Source organism: Anas acuta, chromosome 3 (genome assembly GCF_963932015.1).
Source record: "Anas acuta chromosome 3, bAnaAcu1.1, whole genome shotgun sequence".
Taxonomy (NCBI): Eukaryota; Metazoa; Chordata; class Aves; order Anseriformes; family Anatidae; genus Anas; species Anas acuta.
In genome coordinates this window covers 57,439,014-57,465,259 of record NC_088981.1, presented here as the reverse complement: position 1 = coordinate 57,465,259, position 26,246 = coordinate 57,439,014, and the positions used below count along the sequence as shown (strand labels likewise).

Below are 26,246 nucleotides of genomic sequence, written 5' to 3'. Positions count from 1 at the left end.
ATTTTATGCTGATATCTTCTTTCCCATCTATTAATCATTGGTTTGCAGAAATGCCAACTACTGTGCATCACTGACATCTTGCCTTCTTGTGATTTTTTGTTTTAAATAAAGATTACTATATTACCTTTAGTTGCTGCTGAAGTTCACTATTCAATCTGGCCAAAACAGTGTTGGTTTCCTTGTTACGTCTGATTGATGCCTGAATTGCCTTCTTGTCCTTCCCAACAGATCTGAAAATATATTAGTAGTATTTTAAGTCATTTCATTACTTAACTGAATACTTCATTTACACTTCTAAACAATGAACAGAATACTCTTTTCAGAATTTTGAACTTGGTGTAGTGTTAATTTCCCCTCTTTTGCCTGGTTCAATTAATCTTGTTTGTGCAGAAGTCACATATACTTGGTTTCAAGGAAACAGCAAGAAGCACATTTTAGAAACTTCTCGTAACTACTTTTCCAAAGTCCCAACATACAGTAGCATCACATTCATTCATCTCAAAGAGACTGATGTAACAGCCTACTTTTGTGCTAGGGACAGAAAGACTAGATTTTGGACTGTTAATAGTAACTATTACTTAAAATGAAGTAATGCATCTTAATACTTCCACCACTTGTTTCCAACATACTCGCATAAGTTAGGGGTTCACACTCCAAAATTCAAGATCTCTACAAGGTCTCCCAGTAAGCAGGGGCTTTGAGATGATCTCATAAAATCAAAACTCCTTAAGCTGTTACATAAATCTAATTCAAACACATTGAAGTTGCTTGCAGTTCCTAGAACAGAAAGTGTGTATTGCTGTTTAAATGTAAACTTCCCAATAACAGATGTATTTATACACTTCTTGGGTTACCTAGGAATAGATGGCTGTGAAGCAAGAACAGCAGCTATGACACCTGTTTTCTGTGTATGTTCCTCAGCTTCAGGTCTTAGCTCATCTTCTGATTTTAATCTTCTACGAACAGGCTTTGGTGGTGGAGCAAGTGGGGTAGTGCCTTTACCCTGAAGGGGAAAACACAGCCTATTAATTCTCAGAAACCACTTTTTAACTTTGATTTATGACATGCTAATTTGTGTTACATACTTCTAGAACCAGTTACTTGGCTAACTGAATTAACAATCACGTTTTCTGATGGACATGTAACTGCATCTTCCTATTGTATAGATAAAAAAAAAAAAAATAAGAACTCTAGCTGACAACTGCAAATACACGAGTGCACCCTTTCCTTTCCCTCTAACAATTATGTTTTTATACCATAAAAGAGCTACCGTTACAAAGATTTTCATGAAAAACTTTGTTCTATTTCAAGCATTTGAACACTTGCAAGTATCTTAATTTTCTGCTGTCTAGAGAGTGATGCTAATCATGAACACCTTATGATGCAGTAATTCATCATACATGTGCCTATTTCAAGCAAATAATGGGTCTAATAAAATTGGGTTAAGTGCATAAAGTTGGTGTAATAAATCAAAACAAGCGTGAAATTTCATATATATCAGACAAGTGTGCTCTCCTTCCAATTTTATATTGCATACCGCACTAGTGGGGACATTAGCAGATGATTTCTCTTCGACTCTTCCATCTGCTTTGGCAACTCTAAGAGAACTTGCAGAATCAGAGGGCTTTTCGACCTAAAGGGATATTAAACTACATTTAGAAAATTAATGCTTAACAAGCACTTGATTCAGCAACAACTGGAATAAACAGAAGTATGCTGTGTTTCTTGTATAAGAACACTGTTAACGTTTCAATTAATAGTTGAAGTTGTCTTTAGAGACATAGGCTGGAATACAGTAAAAATATGTGCTTTGGAGCAAAACCATCTAAAACTATCTTGGTCACATTGTTCTGACCTGGAAGCAGCTCACAAAAAAGGCACGCAGTCAGGAAACCTCAGCTTTTTAGCTGTCCTATGTCATGCAGTAGGAAATGAGGCTCTGTATACATCTCAATCTATTGTAGAAATATCGTAAAGCTCTATTCACTTCAGCTGTTTGTCCAATGATATTGAACAAAACCGAATTACTGGGGTTTTAGAAGATGTTTAAAATACTTGATAGTTATTTCATTTACTAAGACCTACTGTCTACTTTAAAACTTACTATTTGGTACGTCATTTGGAAGGCTGGCAAGAATAAGCAGAAGAGAGGTTTTGCCTGTGCTATGTCTTAAATGTACAAATAATTATGTTTGTGCCCATATATGCTAATAATTACCAAATCTTTTGAATTACAACGAAGAATTGAGAGGAAAGCAAGTTCTTCTGCCTAGGTGTTTGGTGTTTAAAGAAGCACAGCCACCCATAATATAAGCGCTTTCTAGCAAGGGACAGGCATCACACAACTACAAAAAAAACAACAAACAACCACTGGTTCAAACAGCAAAAGTAGGTTTTAACAAAACCTCCTAAACTGTTGGTGGCATTAAACAATTGACATTTTCATTCCCACTCACCTGCAAGACTTCTGAGTGTGTTTCAATTTCATCTTCTTCCTCCTTGTTTACAGCTGATGCAGCAAACACCTCAAATTGACTGAAGTCTGCAAAATTTGGCTGCTCTGGTATTTGTTGAGGTGAGGTACTGGTATGAGCTATTAGGCCTTCAGCATCTACTGGGCGATGCACATGAGGACCTGCACCCTGCAATAAAGGAACAAAAATACTTAGTAACAATGCTCTTAACAGTTACCCAATGCTTAACAGTTACTTGATGCAGACTCTTGCCAAACAACAGTTTGTGACAGAATATTAAGTATTACTTGCTTTTTCAATCAAAGATTTATGTCCTGTCAGTAGAACAAAGTGCATCTTGTCTAAAACACAAACAGACCACTCTGTGTGGTTGGGAAAACAGAAACAGCTAACGGAAAAGGAAGCTCAGTCCTGTGGATGAGACCAAAGATGCGTGGTAGGACTACCTAGACTCACTGGACAGCACATATATTTCAGTTAGACATCTTAATCTAGTTCCTATAGGGGGAAAAAAAACATGATGATGTGATCAAACTCTGTGGAATGTCTGTCATCGTACCCTCTTTCCTTCCTGATAATTTCTGAATCAACTGGCTCACTTCAAGAAGTTTGATGAAAACAGAAAGCCAAGCAGGAAATAGATGTTACACATATTTCAATAAAGGAAAACACTGTACCACCAATTCAGACATTGCTGCCTATCAGAGAAAGCATACAGGAGAGCACTATTAAATATTTCCACTGCAAAATCAGTTTCAAACGAAATAGAAAAACAGGGTAACTACAAGGCCTTATTTCTGTTGTTTGTGGTCTTCTACATATGGCTCAAAAATAACTGCTGCTGAAAAACAACTCAAAAGAGATTCTACCTGTCCCATGTCAGATCTGCAGAACAGTTGAAGGATTCAGCTGTTTGAGACAAAAAGAATTTGTGCATAATTTTCTACCAAATCAGCTAAATGAACTGACTCAGATTGAGACTGTAAAAATGACCAAGTTTATGACAAGGGAAGTAGTGGAAACATGCCTTTTGGAGCAGACATTTTCTGTTAAAAACTGTTACCGGGTCAGGGTCATGGATGTAAACAAAAGCATTTATTTTGCAGAACTGTAGAAGATCTCCCAGTGGCTATACAGGCACAGGTAAAGAAGCGTGAAAGTGTAACATTTCTCTCTTTATTACAACTCAGAGCTCCAAAGCTGTTCAGTTCTTCTTCCTCTACTTGAATTCTTTCACATAGTCCCACCAGAAGCAATTATTTATTCAGGAAAGGCGAACATTTGGCTGTAAGTTTGACCTTTCACATCATTCACACCACAGTGGTTTCAAAAAAAGATCAGCTATTACTGCTCATTTTAGAGGGAAGTTAAAATTCAGAGTTAGATAAAAATAGTACTAAATAGTACTATCCAGTACATCAGGTTAGAGTATGACTTTTCAAAAGGGACATCACCTGCGAAGGCTGTGGTCTTGGAGGCACTGCGGGAGGATAGGCAACAACTCCAGCCTGTTGCTGTCCTGTAAGAGGAATCACATTTAGCTAAGTTTGTTACTTTTCAAATTACACGGTATCTAATTTTTTGACTGGTCAAAAAATGAAGAAATACAAACTTTGCCTGCATATAAATCAGTCATTTAGAACCACTACTGTAATGTCAACTTTCAAATTTGCAAATAAAAAAAAACAAGGAATCTGAGCACGTGTCTTGTCCTCTGCTCCCGTTCAAAGTATTCAGTCATACTTTCCTGATCTGCTTTTTCTTTTACTCCCATTATATACTGTTAACATTTCCCCCTTTTTTGTGATCCCAAGCTGAAATGTACTGACAAATCGTAAGTACAATAAGAACTCTTAACAACAGTACAAAAAATGACCTTTAATCATTTCATTGAGACACTTAACACTCATCTTTAACATATCCATTACCAAAATAACTCCTCTTGAAAATTTACTGGCATAAGCTATCCACTGCACATGGATAAACTACCGAAATGTTATTTCCAGACTTCACTTCTCACATTTGTCCAAAGGGCTACAATGGCATCACTTCTATGATTCAAATTTAGTCTTAAGTTACTTGCTTAAGCAAAGCGTTGTACAGATCTCAATACAAGCTAAGAGTAGCAATATTTTCAGCTTTTTCATTCAGAAGCAGTGTTTTAAAAACTTATTCTAAATCCCTCTTCAGAGGAAAAACGAAGAAATGGTCTGCATCAGAAGTACGTGCTAAAAAATAAAATATACTAGGTATTGACCTGGGGTAACTGAAAAGGATCTGTTCATATCTAAAGATGACGATCGAGAATGAGAAGGATGAGGCCTTGGCGGGGGTGGTGGTGGCGCGGTGTTATCTGGAGACGTTCCTGAATGTGATCTGCAAAACATAAAGCTGCCTAAAATCACTTTAGAGCCACAACAAAACTAAAATTCAAAATTTATTCTAAACATTTAATTAACAAGTAAAGGTTGACAGATGAAAAAGAGCCTGATGATTACCATTGATTGAAGAGTGCAAAATCAGTTTTAAACTTCTACTATCCTTTGATTTCAAGATTGTTTCTCTATTTATACTTAAATCTCCATTTTCTAGATTATTCTTATGTTACTACTAGTAATTTATCTTTAGGAAACCAATAGTTTCTCATAAACAACCCAAACGATGATAGTTCAGGAGTACAGAATCTTAAATATGGTAATTTCATCCAGGTGGTAGTCACTTTGATTTTCAAAGTATGTAAAATGTACTCAACATCCTAATTAAACTTAAGTTTAATGTCTTTGAAGAAGAGTATGTTTCTGTTGGATCTGCCTGCAGATATAGAAGGTTTAAGGAGCATCACAGCATACAAGATTCTAGTTCTTTGCTAGAGATTTTCCCAATCTCTACACTTGGTAGCATCTTCAGAAATTTTAACTTATTCTTAGGTATGATCACCATCTAGTGGATGTATGTTGCAAGTTCATCAAACACGGAGTTTAGAAAGGCATAAGGAACTTGAGTGGGATACTGGGATTTATTGCATACAATATTTTTGTGCAGCTTCCATTTAAAAACAGTTTGCTTAAACTTCCTTGCTCCATCTTGAGCAAGACAGATTTATTAAATCCCTCATATGATACAGCTACAATTTTATTCAACTCACATGTAAGCGATAAAATCTTTTCTGAATGACTGACTTCTGAAACATTTTTCTATAAGTGAGATAGAACTAGGAGAGGAAACAGGTACTGGAGGTTCCCATAGGTTTCATACAAAACTTGAAATTCCTGATCATATTAAGTCAGGCAGAAAATCAAGTTATCTCAACAGAAAAAAATGCTTTCTTAACGTACTCTCCAGAAGGATACTTCTGTGAATTTTCTGTGAATTGTGTAAACTTCCAGACAATGAAGTCTGAAGAAAATGAAGAATTAAGGGCACAAGTAGGATAAAAAGAAGGGAGAGAGGTTTTCAAACACTCCTGACACACAGTGTCACGTAAGTATCATTATCGGACACAGCCTTTGTTTTACTTTTTGAAAATACAAAAAGTACTCTAGACTTAGGGTAGCATTAAGGACAATGTCATCTTTATAGATAAAGTTGCAATTGGTATAAAAGTATAAATGGAAGGAAGTAGAACTGGGAGTGGACATGGCCAGATTTGTCAGTTCTAGATCGAAAATACCTGTGCCAGAAAGTGGCAGCTCATCAGAAAGCTCCACTCATCTACACAAATCAGCAAGAGAACCCAATCCAAAATCAGAGATGAAAAGAACGTGGAAAACAAACAACAAGCCATCATCTTGATAGTGTAAAAATATACAAAAGCAGGATAGAGTCCATTTTCCCCATTAAGTAACAATGGGGTAGAAAAGTTTTCAAGCTGCTGTACTGAAAGGTAACTGCAAATCTTTCTTTGGTACTGAAGTCACTCCAATTATTTTTGTTTTGAAACTCACCTCTGAAATGGATTGTATGGTGTTTAATGGCATAGCTGGTTTTTATCCTATTCAGGCACAGATTTAATGGGGACAATTAGCACCAGCTGGTACAGCACATTCTCTTATGACATACAATGCAGTTGCTGGTTATATGATTGCATAACTTCACCCCGCCCCTTAATTTGTGTTGGGCCTGTACCTGGCTTTCATTTTATAGAAGCCCATTATCAAAACAGATTAAGTTACTGCCAGGATTTAAAAAAACAAACAAACAAACAAACCTCTTGCAGTACATAATCACAAGGTTCTTCTCCATTAATGCCTAATGGATATCTTTAAAGATACCAAAAATTGGTTTCAAGCAACATTATGATCACCTGTGTTTACATTCCCTTGTATTTAAGGAGAAAGTATTTTCAAGATTTCAGACTGCACCTGGCTAATCCCAAACAACTCTTTAGATTGCACCTTTTTTTTTTTTTTTTTAAATTTGTGCTTTCCACATTAACACGAACAGCATACATTTTAATATGTTAAAATACAGACTGCTTCCACATTTCTGACTACTGAAGTAATAGTTTATCTGGCTGCCACTTCATAAGCAAGCTGTCAAAAAAAAACAACACAGAAGCTCAGAACAGGCTTCTTTAATCAATTCTTATTTTTTTTAGTCGTTACTCTACTGACCGTTGCCGCGTTACACTGCTTCCAATTTGCTCTGGATCTGAAGTATAGGAGTCCGAACTGCTGTAACCATCTGCTGGTAAAAGGACGTACAAAGTTTCATATTCATTTTGCACAATCAATGTATGCCAACAGATACAGATAATATATTGTATTTAAAATATTAAATGTAAATTTCCCGAGCATAGCTCTAAAACAACTTGACATTCCAACACTATAACAATTTAGCCAACAGAAGTAAAGGACACCCAGAAAAATGAACAAGTAGAACATGCGATTGTAAAAGCATCGAAAGTCTGTCACTGATCTTAGAAGTCAGGCAAAGCAAAAGATATGTACAGTACACAGAAAAACTATATAGTTTTGTTACTACTGTAACTTCTGTACCTTCAAGGCTAGTAGTCAGCTCTGTTTTGGACTAAATATCTATATTATATATAGATATATTTATATACATACATAAATATATATATTTATTTTTAACTGTTCATCTTTTGGTTAAGCCTACCTATAAAAATGAAAGATTCTATTACAGTATTGTTCAGACAGTTTTCTTAAGCTCACCCTTAGCCTTAAAAGCTGTCTAAAGCCAACTATTCTCATCAGAGATTAGTCTCACCAAAATCACAGAATTGGCATAGAATGAATGTTGACAGAAAAATGGCTGTCAAAGATTAATTTGGGATGATTCCAGAACACCTGGTGAAGCACAATGTAGGGTGGGTAAACAACAGGAAAAAATGTGACTCACACAATCAGCTACCAGTAAAGAGAAAATTCTACATAAGACTATAATAATTTTTCTGGATTACTTAGTCTCAAACGATTACTTTAACGTCTGAGGACAATGAAGTTTTCAAAAGTGTCAAGATGTATGGAATGAACCCAGACATGAGAATCCTGCACAGCTAACTTTCCTATTCATTAAGGCACCTTCTTACCTGTTCCTTTTTTTCTTGAAATTGGAGGTACACTGATCTAGTGAAATTGGCTTGACACCTTCACCATGCACAGCAAATTGAATAATACCTTATTTCACCTTAATTTCATATTAGAAGTTATTTTGAATGAGATCTAAAGAAAATTAAAAAAAAAATACCTAGATACACAGTCTTAAAAAAAAAACAGAATTTGTGGCTATGTGATGGTATTTAAGTTTCCAAGGATCAACTGAGAAAATTAAGCTTAAAGCAAAAGTCATGGAGACAGTTCATGGAGAAAGTGATCTTTCTCCAGACATCTCTACTAGTGTATATATTTTTGGAGCCATTCATGTAATATAACCTACTAAAATATGTGTAATCAATCCCACTTCTAAGGAGGGAAGAGCAAGACCTTCTGGACCAAAAAGTTTTACACCATTTCAATATGAAACTACTGGGTTTCCACTTCTAGTATAAGGAGTATTTTTGAAGTGATTTCAAAGCTATTTGGAGTAAAAAAAAATTAATAGTTACATAATGCAAAGGATTAGTCACTCAGCAAATGTAATCTTCACATATCGGCTAGTCCTAACTCATGTACCTGAACACAATCTTAAATAGAAGGGAATCCTTTGTGAGCATGACCAGTTACTTAAGTATGATAATGAGGTAAAGTTCCTATCAGGAATGATACAGGGACTTCTGCAGTGTTATTTTTCTCAAGAGTGGTTTCTGCTCTTCCATGCTAGTAGTGCAAGTTAGTCTCCAGCTTTGCTGGTATTTCATTATGAAGGGAGTTAATTTAGACTATCTTTCCCTTCTGACTGCAGTATTCCATCATCTTGTTTACGTAATTTAACAGGATTTTAAAATAACATTCACAAACTTGTCCTTTATGACATACTGAAGTAGTATGTTGCTTTAAAGTTAAAACAAACTGTGAAAACAGTAATTATTTTTGCTGCTTTTATTTTTACTTGCATAGCAACAGTTTCAACACTGTGGGTGCCAGGCAATCAGATGAATTAGTTTCTCCAGTTATCACTAAGCTTTTTTATTCTCTTCTACTTTGTTCCAAAACACTTCACTTGCAAAGAAAAATAACAGTGCAGTGTCTATGCCTAATGACTTTTCTTATATCATGCAATAGAGAAGCTTTTCCTTGCTTCCTGGATTAAGTTTGAGGTGCTCTTTACAAACTAATCACTTCTACGCTAAATTACTCTTGATGCAATAACTGAAAAATTGAGACAAAATAGAACTCTCTCAATACCAAGCTGATGCTCATAAATCTCCATCGATTTCTCAACTTCAAATACTATTTTAATATCTTGATCCTCGAACAGCGGAATAAGTGAAGTAAAACAACTAATGTTCATTTAAATTTTGATCAATAAACCACTGAAAAATCTGTACTCTTCTGTACAATGCTGGAAAACAAATGTAAACCTAGCAACAGAATATTCTTATTTAAGAATATCCATTTGTAAGAAAACATTTCCAAAACAGTGATATTTAAAAAAAAAACAAACAGAAAAATACATTCTACAAAATAAAATTGAAACTTATTTTTAAATGGATTCTGGCACAGATAAACACCAATAAGCAAATAAAGCAAACACTGAAAAATGAGATCAGCCCAGTAACTGAAGGAAATACATTACAGACTTTGTCACTGACTTAGCACAGAAGTTAGTCAGATAGTATTAATGCATGACTCCAGAGAACCTTGAAAAAATTAACTATCAGGACAGTAAATCTGCAAAAGAAAATCTTAGGATTGACAAAAAAGTATCAGATTTTCAATACAAAGAAGTATCAGAAATTCAGTTTCTAGGGGTAGCTTATGTTAAACAATTTCTTCAGGATTCACCCAAATGGTGTTACCCACAACCACGCTTACAAAACTGACAATAGCCATTTCTTTCAGTAAAAGAATGGGCATCCCTTAACTCAGTTTGAGAAACTACAGAGTGGCCTTTGTTACGCCAGAACCAGGTTTGTTGTATTTCAGTCTTCCTCTCAGGGAAGAATCCTTCCTAGTATAACAAAAATTACAGAAGTAATTGTACAATTACAAAGGTTAAACTATACTCAGGTAATGGAGTATGAAAGAACTCAGAACTTAGATCCTGCATATCATAGTAACTTTTCTACTGCAAGACTGTATTTGCTTATTCTTTCTTTTGCATCAGAGGGCTTCCTACTGAAAATGGAACTGTGCTTTGAAAGAACAACACAGGCCCAAGAAATTACCATGGAAGAAAAGGGTGTCATTGGAACAGTTCATGAAAAAAAAAAAAGTAAACAGAGCAATTCAGAAGGTGCATTTTTGCCATTTATATTACAACTGAAATACTTCTGCCTTAATGTGGCACAGTGAAGAATTTAAAGTAATGAGTTCTTCAAACTTTATTTTTACTGAAACATGTTCCCAGCTAAAAGAGAACAGGAAAACAATCTCCAAAACAAGTCTGTTTTGGAGCTCTAGATCTCATTCAGGCTACTTGTAATCTGGGACCTCTATGACTAATGAAACCAAAATAATGCCAAAGTTTTTGGACACAGGAGATGCTGAAAATCAAGGAGGCTATTATAAGCAAATAAACACTTGAAAAGCTATACCTAAAAAACAGTATCTCAAATTTTGTTTAGTATCTAAAACAGGTAACTGTCTGAAGATTTTATTGTCAAGAGGTTTTCACTCATCAAAAAAAGTTATACAGTTCTGAGGAAATCAGAATTAAATGATACTTAGTCAATTCCACTTTCCATACATTTCAATTTCTCATCCTAAAATTAAAATAGAAAACAAAGACAAAGAATTGATAAAAATGAACATTTTTGAACACAAATGCAGGAAAATATCTACAGTGACATTAGCAGAACCTTCTTAACACTATTTCTAATACATCATATCAGAAACATCTCTATTCTCAGGATATGTTTATCTCATTTTAGAGCATTTCATCCACTGAATATATCTACATTTTGCTTAACATAAAAACAAGATCAGAAGGTATTTGATACTTACTAACTGTATTTCCAGGTGTATATTTTACAGATGAACTCATTTTGTTTTCTTCTGGGAGATCAGGTGGTTTCACAAGTAGTGGGCTAGTAGGGTTAGTATGATCTGGACAGAAAAAAATAATCAGTCTAAATAAACAGATATAATCAAACTAGCTTTCACTTATGAGGTTAAAGCTTCACAGTAGCTTTCTGTGCCCTTATCTGAAGTGCTATACTGAAGACTAAAACTGTTATACTTTAAAATAATTGAGACATCAGAAGCGTTAACTTTGAAATTTACACTTTGTGTGCATTTCTCAGGATTGAGAGTTGTGAATCTTGATCTATTTACAAGGCTACGGAAATATTAAAAGAAGCATGTTGAGAACAGTTCTCTATTCTCATATGCTGAATGCTGAACATTACTTCAGGAAATACTGACATTAGCATGTGTCTATAAATTGAGACTGTGGACTCCATTGTTCAGGGAAAATTATCAGACAACCTTGTTTATTCTTGACCAGAGTATAAAGTAGGTTTACAGATAACTTTCAAATGCTATTAGGTTCCAAAAGAATAAACTGTATTTTTGACCACAGCAGTGTAAGTTGACTCTTCAAAGCTCAATTTCCTGTTAAATACACGATTTACCGAAGCAGGCTATGTTCCCCATCTTCACAGCCACCTCCAGAGTTTATTAAGGAAACCTATACATTCTTGAGGCCCAAATCAAACATACACCATAATGCTTCTTTATTACTCCAAGCAATAAGTCTTCTACAGATGGTGAAATCCTCACTGTAGCAAATGGCTAATTCAAACTCTGCATCTATCTGAACAATACTCAAACTCCTAACTCAGAAATTTCATGAATTGTTATGCTGGTTACAACTCAAGATATTTTCAAGTAGAAAAAAATAAGTCAGGATATTTAAGGAAGCAAACTCAACTCTAAGCGTACAACACTTTCCTGATTAGCAAGGTAAAACATCATACCACTTCCAGTTCTTTTGAGCTCCATTTCCTGCATGTGGATTTTGCTTGGAGTCATTCTTATGGGAACTGGGTGCACAATTGCAGTATCCTGTGGAGTAGATGGAGTAAGTGGTGTTAACCTAGTTTTACATTGTTCCCTTAAGAGTCCCTGACACCATGTGAGAAGTCATTTCTAAACAAAAATCCCGAAGTCTAATTTTACACAGTTCTAGCGAATTTAACATACCTATAAAACCAAAGCTGTATGAGCTGAAGTTCCTCTAACCATTTATAAAGCATAACCTAACATTCTACTTAAAGCACATTCAAAATGTTTTGCTAGATAACCATGACTATTGTAAATAGGACCCCAATTTTGACAGCTTTCCATAATTTTTGGCATACTGAAGTCTGTTCATCAAGTGCATCTTCAAAAAAAAAAAACCTTGAAAACCCTACTCCTAAGGTTTATTTATGATGCCTCATAAAATTACCTCCCTTTAAAATGGTATGACTAATTCCCAGTAAAATAGGTACTTTGTAGTATTTTAAGACAAATAGTTTCCGTCTTCTTTAAAGTGGTAAAAATCTTTGAAATTTTAGTATAATAAACCCAACAGAATGTATCTTTAGATAGACGTTGACTTTACACTTCAGCATGTTCTTTGCTATTCAGACTAGTGACTCCATTTCAGTGTAATTTATAGACAGCCTTTTTCACTTGGATAGGATACTAAACTAAGTGCAGATAGCTTTAAATATCTCAGAAATTTTGTTTTGTCCACAACTTAAAATAGTCATACTCATGTGAGATTTTTACTGTCATCTCTATTCAGAATACATGAATGGAGGGAACAATGACAGCATAAAAAAATAGATTATATTCTTTCCCTAGAAAAGACATCAAGGTTCAAAATTGCTGTGGTATCAGGTGCTTAATCTGGTTTTGACTGGTCAAGTAGATCACTTTCACCAAGAATAGTACATTTACATTATTCATTTGTAGAACTGTTTAAACTGATTTGTGCTACTCGACACAAATATAAACTTTTAAGACCACATTTTTAGCTATAGCTCAAACACTTGTCACATGAGGCTTCTAGGAATACATTAAGATATATTGCATTTTTCTCCCCTGTAGTGGGATTATCATGCAAAAATCACTTGCTGCAGTTACTTCAGCCCTCTGCTCTAATGTGCAGCTACTACAAAAATAATTTGTCTTGATTAAATGGATTTATACGTAAAGTACTAATAAAGATCAATAATCTAATTTTACAGAAAGCAACTTAACATGCTACCAACTTTCCCTTATAATAGGGCCATTATGTTAATATACCAGGAGATAAATGTATTTTTAAAAACGTTTTCTATTCATCTTTTTCCTCCAATGAAGCTGCTTTTCCAATTGTAAGGAAAAATAATTGGTCTATGAACTTACTCTTTAGATCATTATTAATAAATACTCAAGAAAGCTACTTCTCTCCCTTGGGAGAGCATCAGTAGTTGAAAAAAAATCACTGCACCACTGCTGAAACCGTTAAAATAAGAAGCCTGAATGCTGTTAGTGAAAATTTGCTGTCATTTCTGCTTACTGTAAGAAGACACAGTTACCAAGCATCAAAGATGCTTGCTGTTCTTTAAAAATGTTCTCAACTACAAGAATTGAGTACAAACAAAGGCATTTACCAGTATAAATTTCCATTGAATTTATATTTATGTACACATGTATACGCACACACACAAGTATATGGCTAGATATGAGGTTTCCACACATCACAATTCCACTTTTAAAGTTAACTGCACATGGGAAAATTTTGAAATTCAAATTTCTGTCATTTAATAATTATGTGCATGAATATATTACTACCTTGTTGTGGAAACAAGACAGCAATTGCTCTACATTGTTAAGTAACTATATACAAAGAGAAACAACCACTAACTGATTTCAAGAACAACTTAAAAAATATAGCGCATTTAACCCTAAAAGGTCTATCTTGGAGATGAAAAGAGGCTGCTTTTTTTAACTAAGTGACATTTTAATTTAAGTATTCCAGGCAATTCTGCACACTGGAGACAGTGCAGTTTGAGTTCTAGCTTCCAGCATCTTTCCAGCATCTAGAAATGCTATTTGCACATAAATATCAGTGATGTCTCAGACTGGAGTACTAATAAGAAGTATATATTTGTGTGTATGTACTATACTTGCATATATATGCAATTTTTGTAAATATTATCTTTTCAGAAGGGGCGTGTTTAATATTAAAAGCAGTTAAATGCCTATTATGTGCACCTATTAGATTTTGCTATATAATCAAATGACAGTGGACAGTGACATAGGGGTAATTGAATATGTAAGAAAAGCAGTAGGAAAAGTAGCAGCTAAATTCTAAAGTAATTTTAATGCACCTCAGAATCATTTCTGTGTTATATGTCCTGAAGTTTAAAACCAGCAGAACATGAAACAATGTAGTAGATTTCTGGCTCCGAAGCTGGACAAGATATGTAAGTACATCATCATTCAGGGCACTCCTCCCTAAGTAACATTAAAACAGCACAGCTTTTGCTGGAGAAATACTAAAAGCCCAATTAATAACCAAGTCACTGAAAACATTAAGAGTATGAAATATTACTTCCATTAAAGCCTGATAGCATTTTCAGTTAAGTTGACATTATTAGCTCCTAAGATTTTGTGCAAATAAAGATCTGCAGCTTCAAAGAGATACTGAAGACAGAATCTGAAAAGAGGACTAATTTATCACTGGGAGTGGCCCTTGAGTTAACTCATTTTCAAAATATATTAAATGCTTTGTCTACTACAGGTTTTGATAGCAGTGTTGTATTCCATCTATACAAAGAAAATTAGCATTCACTGCACTCAGATATTAATCTTAAGCAGTACCAGAAAACTTCTATTCCAAAAATCAGCAAAAATAATTAATAAGCCTGCCACCATTCCCAAAAAAGCAGTTCATGAAATCATGCATAACAGCTATATACAATGAATGGAAATTCAGTGTTAATAAAATTAATTTCAAACAAGCAAGCTAAGTGATTGACTTACAGGATCAGCTGGTGCAATGTTAGAATCAAATTGGGTCAGAGTTTGTGAGCTTGAAGAGCGTTCGCTAAATGTCTCCCACTGCTGAACAGACAGAGGAGAGAAGTCAGCATGATGAGAAAGATGGGAGTAAAAGATCACTGAGGAGGACTTAGCATAGTAGTTCGGATGTTGCACTGGGAAGTACTGTATTTGCACTGGGCAGTACTTGACTTAGAAACCACAATAACGCATAAAAAAAATCTTTCTATTTCAATCTGATATTGTTGTGCAACCAAGTTTATTGTCAGATTATCAATCTTTTTACATTTCATAATGAAGATACAGGTGCACAGTCAACTCGGAAATTATGTCGGAGTTTGCCAGCGAAAGTCATACAAGTTAAAAAACTGGTTAGCCAAATACTGTAGAGATTCCATCAGTGCCACCTGTTTGTGATTATAAGATCTACAGAAAGGTTCCTCAGCTTTGTAGTTGCCCAGTGTCAAATGTATTTAGCAAGCACTGATTTTCTTACAAAGTCTCAGATAAATGAATGCTGAGCAGAGTACTCCAATCACACCAGTTCAGCTTGCCAGTGCAACTCCTGAGAAGTGATTCTATTCTGTAAGAGTATTTTTACAAATCTAGATCACTGTCAAGGCAAAGAATTAAATTCAAACATACTGTTGATTGTTAAAAGCAAATAAGTCAATCTCTGAACAGTTTTACAAGATATAGGCATGCTTTATCAATACACAGTTGTCAAGAGTCCTCATGCTTAGTAAATTAAAATACAACTGGATCAATGAAGTACCAAAGTACATAAAGTTAATGTGATCCAGAAAACTAGATGTCAAATCACAACAGGAATGCTGAACTTGTTATATCTTGGTAAAATAACATATTAGCCTATTTTCAAACAAGATTTTTAGCACTCAGAATGACAAAAATGTTAGTATAGTCATGAAAATAAATTAATACTCTTGTCCCAGCTCTAGAGACAAATCAATGCGCATGTTTCCAGATGATACAGGACATGGTATATGGTGTTAGTCAACCCAATCTCATGCACTCCTCCACATGAAGAGATATTAAATTAATAGTCTGTATATAAAACTAGTCCAAAACAGTATTTCAGAAATAGCTCTTTACGGAAATTCCTAAAGAGCTGTTTTCAGTCAGCTGAAATTAATTAAATGAAATCTGGAAAAGACCCACTGAATTTATAAGAGCCTTCATGTATGATACCTTGCAGAGACAGGGCCTTACTTTTCATTCCAGACTTGCCAACAAAGGCAAAGACCATGGGATGTCATTCAGCTTTTTTTTTTTTTTTAATCCAAAACTACACCTTTTTAGGGAGGATGTAGAGCTTTTCCTTCCTGAATGTTCCATCTTGCTTATTGTAGGAGTCAACTTACTCAGTGGCACTCCACCCCTCCATGAAGAAGCACCACTGCAAGTAGTATGGAACTACACAGATGTGTTTAGTCAATTTTTACTAGGTGAAAAATTCAACAGCCAAATTCTGTCAGCCTTTTCCCTGATTTGGCCTCTTGCCTTTACACGGCTGCTCATTTTCATGAAATATGCAGTTTATTTTTATTTTAAAACTACCACTACCCTTTAAACTTTACTTGGCTAGTGGCTTCAACGTTACTGGCTACACTGGCAAATAGACTGTTTAATTACAGAAATCTCGCTTCTCAATTTTTCAACACTTTCATAAAGGCATACAGCATACACGTTATAACTAAAATAAACACATGTATATATATGTTTTTTTTATATATTTAAGAGATGAATGCTGAATTTACATCTTATTCCAGTCCTCCAAAAACACACTGCAGGGCATTTATTACTTGTCCTCAGGATCCATAGCTGGGCACAGATAAATGAATATCAACACCTGACTAAACCAGGGAACATGCTATTCATGCTTCATCTTGAGATGAAGCCAGAAGCTAGTTACTGTTAACTCCCTGGTTAATAACAAGTTACATATATCTCACATCTACTGGACTGTACCTAACTGTGAGAGATTTAAGAGTGCCCACAATACAAATAACTATCTAGGATAAATCTTCCACTAGCTGAATCTAAAATACCTGTCTTTAAGACTTGTATAAATCTTACAACTACTTTCAAAACATTTACTAAAAGCTACAATTCAACAACCTGAGCAATTACTAGAACTGCCTAAATATCTGAAACAGTCATGAACTCAAAAGCAACTCTCCGTATCTGTGTCAAAGCTAATATGACACTAGACTGCTTTCAACAAAAATTTAATAGGCTTTTCAATTTTTTAAGCTCTCAGAACTAAATGCTCAACATTGAAATTGGATGGAAAAGATGTCTAAAATGAGAAAGAAGTGATCAGTGGATTGTAGAGATGAGAATTTGAATAGAGATGAAAATATGAAGAATGGAGTATCCAGGTAGATTTTTACGGTGTTCCTTTATTTTGAAGTTTGAAGGTGACAACTTGTTCCATATACTCTGTGAGCTTACACTAACTGAACCTGGCAACTGGAGTCTAAAATTCAACTGCGAGCTAGAAAAAAATAAAAGAGTAACTAATGTTTTTTAAAGTAACTGGGATGCAAACTGCCTGGAATGGCAGTTGATCCAAAGCTGCATAGCTTTTTCAAACAACTCATTTGTTGATGACAACTACAAGAGTCAACAGTTAGACTGGTGCCTGCAGTAATACCAGAAATTTTTTCACAGCACTAAAACCTTGAGGACTTTGACCTAACTCAAGCTGGAAAGAAAATGCTGAGGAGCAAGCATGCACAGCGTACAGCTGAAGAATCAGAAGTTCCGTTATGTTAGATCAAGAACTCAGCACTTAATGTTTAACTCTTATTTTAGTATAGTTAATGTTTGGTAGTATATTTAGTCAGAGAACTTTTCCAAAGCTCTTTAAGTCTGATTTGATTTTCAGGAGAAAGTATCACAGTCTCTAGCTGGATATATAAAGTCAGTTTTGTAAAAGAAGGTCTTGGCTGATAGCAAGTTATAATTAACTTTGCTCCGCCAGTGTAATTGTCCTATATTCAGTTGATTTGAGTTGCATTGGGCCCTGAAAGAATTTGTTCAACTACAATGCAGCTTACCAAGTTAACTTAATAAATCTTTATCATAAGCATGTGGGAACATACCAATGCAAATTTTAATACATTTGGAAAGCATTTACAATATTTTAGCAACAACCGAGTATCTGCTTGCCTACCTCTTAAAACTTACTTTCTACCAGCAATCTAAGAGCCACTCTGTCAAACAGAACTCAGATTCACTACTTCACACATTTTTTATTTAAAGGTACTACTGTGAGGTTTGCATTGCCCTTGAAAAGAAGGGTGGACTCTTACCAGATCTCTTTCCCCTAGAGATAAAGGAAATTTCCTCTGCTCTTAACCTTTAATCCTAAAAAAATAATGTATTTTCCATTTCATACTGATTGCTTTGGTTCCTCTAAAACTTTTACCAAGAATCTTCTAGTCACTTGAATTTTAAGTAAGAAAGGAGCTACAAAAAGCTCTTTTAGTAAGAGGCAAGATAATCAGCTACTGACAGAACTATCTTAGATGTTAAAAAGTTTTAGAATCCTCTTGAGAGTCTCATTGTTAAAGTAACTTCAATACTTTTTTCTCTTATAATGAAAAATAAGCCTACACCATCTTTGTAGTATGGTTGCAGTCAGGAAATCAACTGAGTTTCTGAAATCAGAATAAAACACTGGCTTGTTCTGATTAAAACACACAGACTAAATAGGTTAAAACAAAGCAGTAAGAAGCTCTAGGAGTTAAACTCTTATGGACTTTATAAACAATGGACAATTTGTAAATAAATCCCTTTTGGTAACCTCAGCTCCAAATGCTGACAAAATACAACCTACTATGTAAGCAATCCTATACAGTAAATACAGACAGCAAACAATGACCAAGTGAATACCTGCAGCACAAAACAGCAAAAATTTAAAATTTAAAGAAATTTACCAGTGACTGTCTTGAGATCCAACTTTGTTTTTGATGTAATCCCAGAGCTATAATTTCTCTATATTACTTGTGAAGCATTTTATATTCTGTGGTAAAATTACCTCCAGAGATAATCTCAATGTCCAGATACATCAGAAATTTATTTTGAGATTTATTTTGAAGTTTTGCAAAAGCTTTTGCTGTAAAAGCCTTCAGTCATAAAATACTGAAACACTGAGAAATAAAAAATGAATTAAATCTCTCCAATAGGTATGACATGAGATCATTTAGTGATGAAAATAAAGCTTAATTAATATTATTGACAGCATTTTAAACACTAGCTCATGTCACAATAAGACAAAAATTAAACATTTTTACAATTCAATGTGTGGAATCTTTCACTGATTTTGTATCTGTTGTTCTGCTGAAGTTTCTGTCAATGCATTCACAACTTGCAATCAACGATACACTTATGAATTACGTATGCATACAGTTTAGCTATTGATGGTGGGTGGCAATGAAACAACTCTTAGATAGAAATGCTAACCTCACTGCTCTGATTCAATTCTGGCCAGGTCTGGTTTAGGGATGGCATTGATGGAGACTTGCTTGGAGGTGCTTCTGCTGGAGAGCTGGAATAACCTACCTCACCGGTCTGTTCCCCAACTTCTGAAATGAAAGAAATGACTATAAACCAAAATCATGAACGGCATTCAGTTTGTTTTCAAAAAAAGCTGTTCACATCTTAAGTGCTAAGTATCCCTTATTTAAACTTTTAAGAGAATTGTTTGGATTGGAAGGGACCTTAAATATCATATAGCTCCAACCCCCCTGACATGGTCTGCTAGACCAGGTTGCTCCAAGCCCCATCCAGCCTGGCCTTGAATGGTTCCAGGGATGGGGCATCCACGGCTTCTCTGGTCAGCCTGTGCCAGTGTCCCACCACCCTCTGAGTAAAGATTATTTTTTTTCTGAATATCTAATATAAATCTACCTTCTTTTAGTGTAAAGCCATTATTCTTTTCCTATCCCTACACCTCCTGATCAGATTATTCCAAGTAAATACCTAGCAACAGACAAAACAGTCAAATCACATGTACCATCAGGTGCTACCCTTCTTTAGAGGATCTTCCTGAAAAATCAGACTTTGAACGTTATTCCAAATCTTACTGGCTTCCCACCCGCTTCAGGTTTTAAATAGTACTTTCAAATCTTGATTATATGTACAGGTAAATATAATTACTGACAGGATGATAAAGTGACTTTACACTTGTGTTTATTAGCTAAAACCCAGCACTAGCAAGTTATCTTAAAGAATAAAATACGCCCTTACATAAGATAAAGTAAAAACGGTGTATCAATGCAAACAAAAAAATATGAAAACAGATGAAGTAAACCACTCCCTTAAAAGACCATTCTGCAAAGAGGATTTAAGTTTTAAGCCTCTTTACGAAAAGAATGATGTTTCCATTCATTTCATCTTGCAAACTGAACCAGTCTAGCAGCTGTCACATTGCAACTGTACATTGTTACTGTAATTACAATTTTCCCTGGGCTTTCAGCAGGTAGAATCCCTTGCAGAAAGCCTCGTCCTCCAGAGTTGTACCTATTTTCATGATGCAGCACTCTTTTGTTCTGTTCTAACTATAAAGGAATTGGGTAACCTAAATGTAAACAGCAGATTAGACATCCTGCATGACACAATGAAATCCTGCTTAGTGTCAGCTAATTTGCTACACAGACTACAAGTAATGCCTTGAAAGCTTCCAACAACTGAAGTTCAGTTTACAAATGTATAATGTAGCAAGAATAGGTGGAAAAAGTGACTGATAAGTAGCTATACAAACTAACAATGTCTATAGACCAGAGAATTAAAACTCTGAACAAGGTAAAATACTGTAGAAGACTATTTAAATTACCACTTAAAAGGACTGCTTGAAAGAAAATAATGCAGAAATTATAATCTATAAAAAATTTTAAAAGGATTGGTTTCAGGCTTCTCAGCAACTAAACTCTACAGCCTGATCTTCTGCTATAACTCTGTATTGTGTCTGCTGTCTTTCATTGTGAAGAAGCTCATGACAAATCCAACACCAGATGGTGTTGCATGGTTTGGAGGGGGTGGGGATATGTAAAATTGCTGCTCAGAGAAAAATTCAAACTGGGAATGCTTGAATGAATGGTGGCCAATCACACCTTGAAAAACCAACAGCAGCCAATATTTCTGAAGTACTGCTGGAGACAGCAGGAGGCACAGCCTAATAACAATATCCAAAACTCTTCCAGAAAGAAATAAAAATTGTCCCATCTTAAGCCTATAATCTAACACCTCAGTCTTTAAACAAAAAGAAAACAGAAAAACCAGTAACTTGTCAAAACTTCAAAAGTCTTATACACTTTGAGTAAACAGCCAGGTGCGAAGTTGAGACTTGTTTCCAAAATTATGCCCAGTACCTGTACGACTGTCCTTCCGAATAAAATGCCTTAAAATATTAAAGATACAAGCTGTATCTAACATCTGCTTAGGAAAAAACTGACAATAAACATTATATCAAGTTATCAAGACCTTCAGAGGCAGCATGATGTCTGCAAGTAACCAGTATGACATTGCGGCCACTGTACACAACATTAATATACTAAATTCAACATATACCAGTAGTAATATTTTAGAAATACGTATTTCTACTACTAATCTTAAATGCAATGTTAAAAAATAAAAGCTGAAAACTGCTGTGGACAGGCTACGTGGCTACCTGTAATTCAAGGAATTTACAGATAACCACATGAAAAATTAAGACATTTCTGAAAAAGTTTGAGTACAGCTAATGAGACACAAAGCATGACAGATTCTCCATTAAAAATTGTCCAGAAGCATAAAATTAATTCATAATTATGCTGTATTTTGTTAAAATTCATAAGTCATGTTCTATTTTGTTAAAAACTGTACTTTTTAATACAAATGTTTTTAGTTAGGAATGACATAATTATGAAATACACTTTTAGCCTTAAAAGCATCCTGTAGAAATTAAGTATTATTGCAAAAATTCAATCTGTTTTCTGTTATTGAGGAAGGCATCTCTGAGAGACAAAATACCAGCAACAGAAGAACTAAATTTATCTTCCTTAAAAAGAAGTGCCATTGCTGCAACAGCCTAAACAAAAAACAAATTTACAGAAAAGCAAAATCTGCTCTGAGTTTCATAAAGGATTGTTAGCTTTTATAAACAGAGATAAAATTGAGTTTAAAGGAAAATATTGATGTTAATTTTCACAATAGATGTTAGACTAGTGTTCATTTCAGCTGCAGATCATAAATTCCATCAAGACAGATGCTACGAACAGTACTCAATTCTTGAAATAAATGTTTAATGACTTGGAGAAAAGTATCTGCACAATTTTCTGATTTCATACTCTCCTCACTGCAGTTTTCTTCTACAGCTAGTTTTTACGTTGACACATCTGACTCATTCTGAAAGGCTGGCATTATCTATTTACAAATACCACAACACAATGTTGTATCTTAAGTGAAGCTGCTGCAATCCAGATGGTTCTTTTAAGTGTATGATCCAATTCAAAATACTAAAACCATTCAAATGCATTACAGAATTGCCACATTATTCTAGGAACTTAACACACCTCATTTCTCTCCCTGATCAGCATAAAGATCACAGAATCATAGAATGCTTTGGGTTGGTAAGGAATTTGAAGACCATCGAATTCCACCCCCCCCCATGGGCAGGGATGCCACCCACTAGACCAGGTCGCTCAAAGCCCCATCCAGCCTGGCCTTCAACACTTCCAACCCAAGCCATTCTATGATCTATGAAGGACGGGGCATCCACGACTTCTCTGGGCAACCTGTTCTAGTGCTTCACCACCCTCTGAGTAAAGAATTTCTTCCAAATATCTGAACTAAACCTACCCTCTTTTTAGCTTAAAGCTACTTCTCCTTGTCCTATAACTACACTCCCTGACGAAGAGTCCCTCCCCAGCTTTTCTGTAGCCCCCTTTAGGTACTGAAAGGCTGCTTTAAGGTCTCTCCGGAGCCTTCTCTTCCCCAGGCTGAACGACCCCAACTCCCTGTCTTCATAGGAGAGGTGCTCCAGTCCCTCTGGACTTGTTCTAATACTTCCATGCCCTTCTTGTGCTGGGGGCCCCAGCGCTGAACACACACTCCAGCTGGTGCCTCACAAGAGCAGAAGAGGGGAAGAATCACCTCCCTTGCCCTGCTCGCCATGCTCCTTTTGATGCAGCCTGGGGTATGGCTGGCTATCTGGGCTGCAACTGCACATTGCCAGCCTATGCTGAGCTTCTCATCAATCAACACCCCCAAGTCCTTCTCCTCAGGGCTGCTCTCAATTCATTCTCTGCCCAGCCTGTATTTGTGCCTGGGATTGCCCTAACACAGGTGCAGGACATTGCACTTGACTTTGTTGAAACTCATGAGGTTCACACAGGCCCACCTCTCAAGTACGTCCAGGGCCCTGCAGCTGTTATCCCTTCCCTCCAGTGTGTCGACCGCACCACACAGCTTGGTGTCACTGGCAAACCTGCTGCGGTGCACTCAATCCTGCTGTCCATGTTGCTGACAAAGATGTTAAACAATGCCAGCCCTAGCACCAACCTCTGAGGAACGAGGAACACCCCTCATTACTGATCTCCATTTGGACACTGTGCCATCGATCACAACTCTTTGAGTGTGACCACACAGCCAACTCCTTACCCACTGAGCAGTCCATCCATTAAATGAATGTCTCTCCAATTTAGAGACAAGAATATTGTGTGAGGTTATCACCACCTCCTTTAAAAATTGTTTTCAAAATTCTGTGGGGCAACAGTGCTATACCACACAAAATTCAAATGGAAAGATACAGCAAGTTTCAAGTGCAGAGCTGAAGCTTCCATGCTTCCAGCATGGAAGATGAAGGAAAAGTTTCTAACAAAAAAAAAGTAAATGGTACTGTTAACACACTGAAAAAGTTTAAAACTGATAACAAAGAAAGTAAAGGGAAAAATCAAGTAATTCACTTTCTTGAACTGCCTGAAAGTATGGTATTGTTGCTTCAGTCAGCAGAACAGGATCACTAACACAATTTTTTTCTTTGAGAAGGTTGTTATCCCACTAAAAATTTAGTCAAAAAGCTATTTCAGTGCCATACTTTACAGTTCCTATTTCTAAGGTGGCTGTGTAGTGAGCTTTTATTGAAATACAGCTTTTTATGGGAAAAAATATTAAGAAATTTAACGGGTTGATCTTTCTAAGCTTAATTTATAGTCCTCAGGGTGAACACATCTTAATATACACAGTAACCTGCACTTAGATATATTAGTAAATTTTAAGTATAAATTAATAGGTTACAGAAATATGGACTTGAACTGCTGCACCTACAGGTGAAGTTACAGCTAAGTCAGTAACTTCTCCTAAAATATTTAATCATAATATTTATCTGGTGATAAATCCATGTCAAGTGCTAGAAAAGATTAGCTATTTCCAACACCAGTGGCCCAAATATAGAAATAAAGAAATACACTTAACTGTATAAAACTTAAGAAGTTTGCAAGTCTCTTTTCATTGTTGCCATTAAAAACATCGGCAGAATCAAGTATCAGTTGGATTTTATTTATTTTTAGCATAGTTTACACAGCATAGTAACCTTTCAATATTCACCAGAATAAGATAACTTTCCTTTAATATGAGAGAGGAAAAACATTTTTAGTCCTCTCTAAGAAGTTTTTCCTCAAATTTAAAGACTACTTTGTACTTCATAAAAATAAGTACAAGTTTTAACAAAGCTGCCTATAAAGTAACATATACAACTTCTTGGTTTATGTCCAATATATAAAGTTTCCAGACAACTTCAGTTATATGACAAAACTCTCAAAATTGGCTATGCCAATGAAAGCAGTGGACCGACCAGGTACATATGTAGATATTTCTACATGTATAACAATATTATTTGTTATTCCATATCTTATGAAGATGTTGCTTGGCAATCACCTTGACGCAAAAATAGAGTGGATAGTTTTTAGGCATTTGCTCGACCTTCACCCAATTAATTGTAGATTTTTCTTACGGAAGTCTTCTCCATAGTAACGTGCTTACTCATACTGAGAACACTGTAGTTGCTGCTGACTGCAGCTGAGAGGCTGAGGAACTGAGCTACTCCCACAGAACATGGTTTAATTATTAAAGCATAGGTAGCAAGAGCCACTCTATCTAGTTTAAGAACTCATCAATAATTGCCAGGTTAAAAATCTCTGAAATCTGACAAACACAGTAGGAAGGGACCCCCCTTTTGAAACATTTAGTAAAAAGAAAAGCTCTAGAAAACCATGATACCCATACAACACCTACAGTATAACCTGACATTCCAAAGCAAAGACTGCTTAATGTTGTTTTTCTAGCCAATAGATTTCACTTTTTAAAAAAGCAACACAAACATAGAAGTCATCAGTAGTGAATGGTACCTAAAAACATCTTTCCTCTGAACACAAGATTGTAAGCAACATTAAAGTAAAAAGGCTACAAGTTTTATTACCTATTACCTATATTCAAAGCCTCACCATCAAGAATGGTTAAGAATGGAATTCTGAGGAATTATCTTAATTTTAACACAATTATTTGAAGTTCTACAAAGATTCAGTATTCAATGCAAGTATAGTATTTATGAAGTAGGTTATAAATATTCAGCTTTATTTATCTGTTTTAAAATAATAAAAAAAGATTACCAAAACCAGCCTGTTTTTAAATAGCACATTTACATGGGATAGTAGTTTGCTTTTCAGTGATGCTTCCACTTTGCTTTCTAAGTGTTTTAGACAAATATTAACAACCTGAACTCATACATTCAACAGTTTACCTGGGAGCAACCAAATCTAAAGGACTATGCACAGAAAAATTAGTTGTGAGGGCAACAGAGGATAAATTCTGCTGTTTAGTCAAGTGTAGAATTAAAATATCTGTGCTATTTAATCCTGTGCTTTTAAACTACCTAACTGTCCTACTCCTAGCACTTAATCTCAGAATATTTTTTTAAAGTACCTTTAAGACTTAGAAACTCATGCCCTATTTTCAGAAGTTTTAGCAAGCAAAGCATATTTATTTGAAACCAAGTTTGAAGTACATTTGGATTGGTAATTTGGAATACAATGGTAACCATAAATAAATCTATACTGTGATAATCTTGTTTTCCTTAAGTCACCTGTAAAGAACACAGGCTGCATTT

At 35.3% G+C, this 26,246-nt stretch overlaps 1 protein-coding gene across 16 annotated transcripts in view; it reads right to left on the bottom strand.

The window, feature by feature from the left end:
- The window catches only part of REPS1 (RALBP1 associated Eps domain containing 1), a 65,381-nt gene that overhangs the window by 2,276 nt on the left and 36,859 nt on the right, over nucleotides 1-26,246 (bottom strand). For 2 of the 16 annotated variants that reach the window (XM_068677263.1, XM_068677254.1), the window contains exons 9-19: nucleotides 19,568-19,707; nucleotides 15,059-15,139; nucleotides 12,016-12,103; nucleotides 11,042-11,143; nucleotides 7,088-7,160; nucleotides 4,732-4,850; nucleotides 3,929-3,993; nucleotides 2,457-2,642; nucleotides 1,538-1,633; nucleotides 855-1,003; nucleotides 125-230 (exon numbers count right to left, since the gene is read on the bottom strand). In XM_068677263.1, coding sequence (XP_068533364.1) covers nucleotides 125-230; nucleotides 855-1,003; nucleotides 1,538-1,633; nucleotides 2,457-2,642; nucleotides 3,929-3,993; nucleotides 4,732-4,850; nucleotides 7,088-7,160; nucleotides 11,042-11,143; nucleotides 12,016-12,103; nucleotides 15,059-15,139; nucleotides 19,568-19,707 — 1,205 coding nt within the window. The remainder of the gene's footprint in view (nucleotides 1-124; nucleotides 231-854; nucleotides 1,004-1,537; nucleotides 1,634-2,456; nucleotides 2,643-3,928; nucleotides 3,994-4,731; nucleotides 4,851-7,087; nucleotides 7,161-11,041; nucleotides 11,144-12,015; nucleotides 12,104-15,058; nucleotides 15,140-19,567; nucleotides 19,708-26,246) is intronic. The other 14 variants (XM_068677269.1, XM_068677256.1, XM_068677255.1 and 11 more) reach the window with 14 other exon arrangements.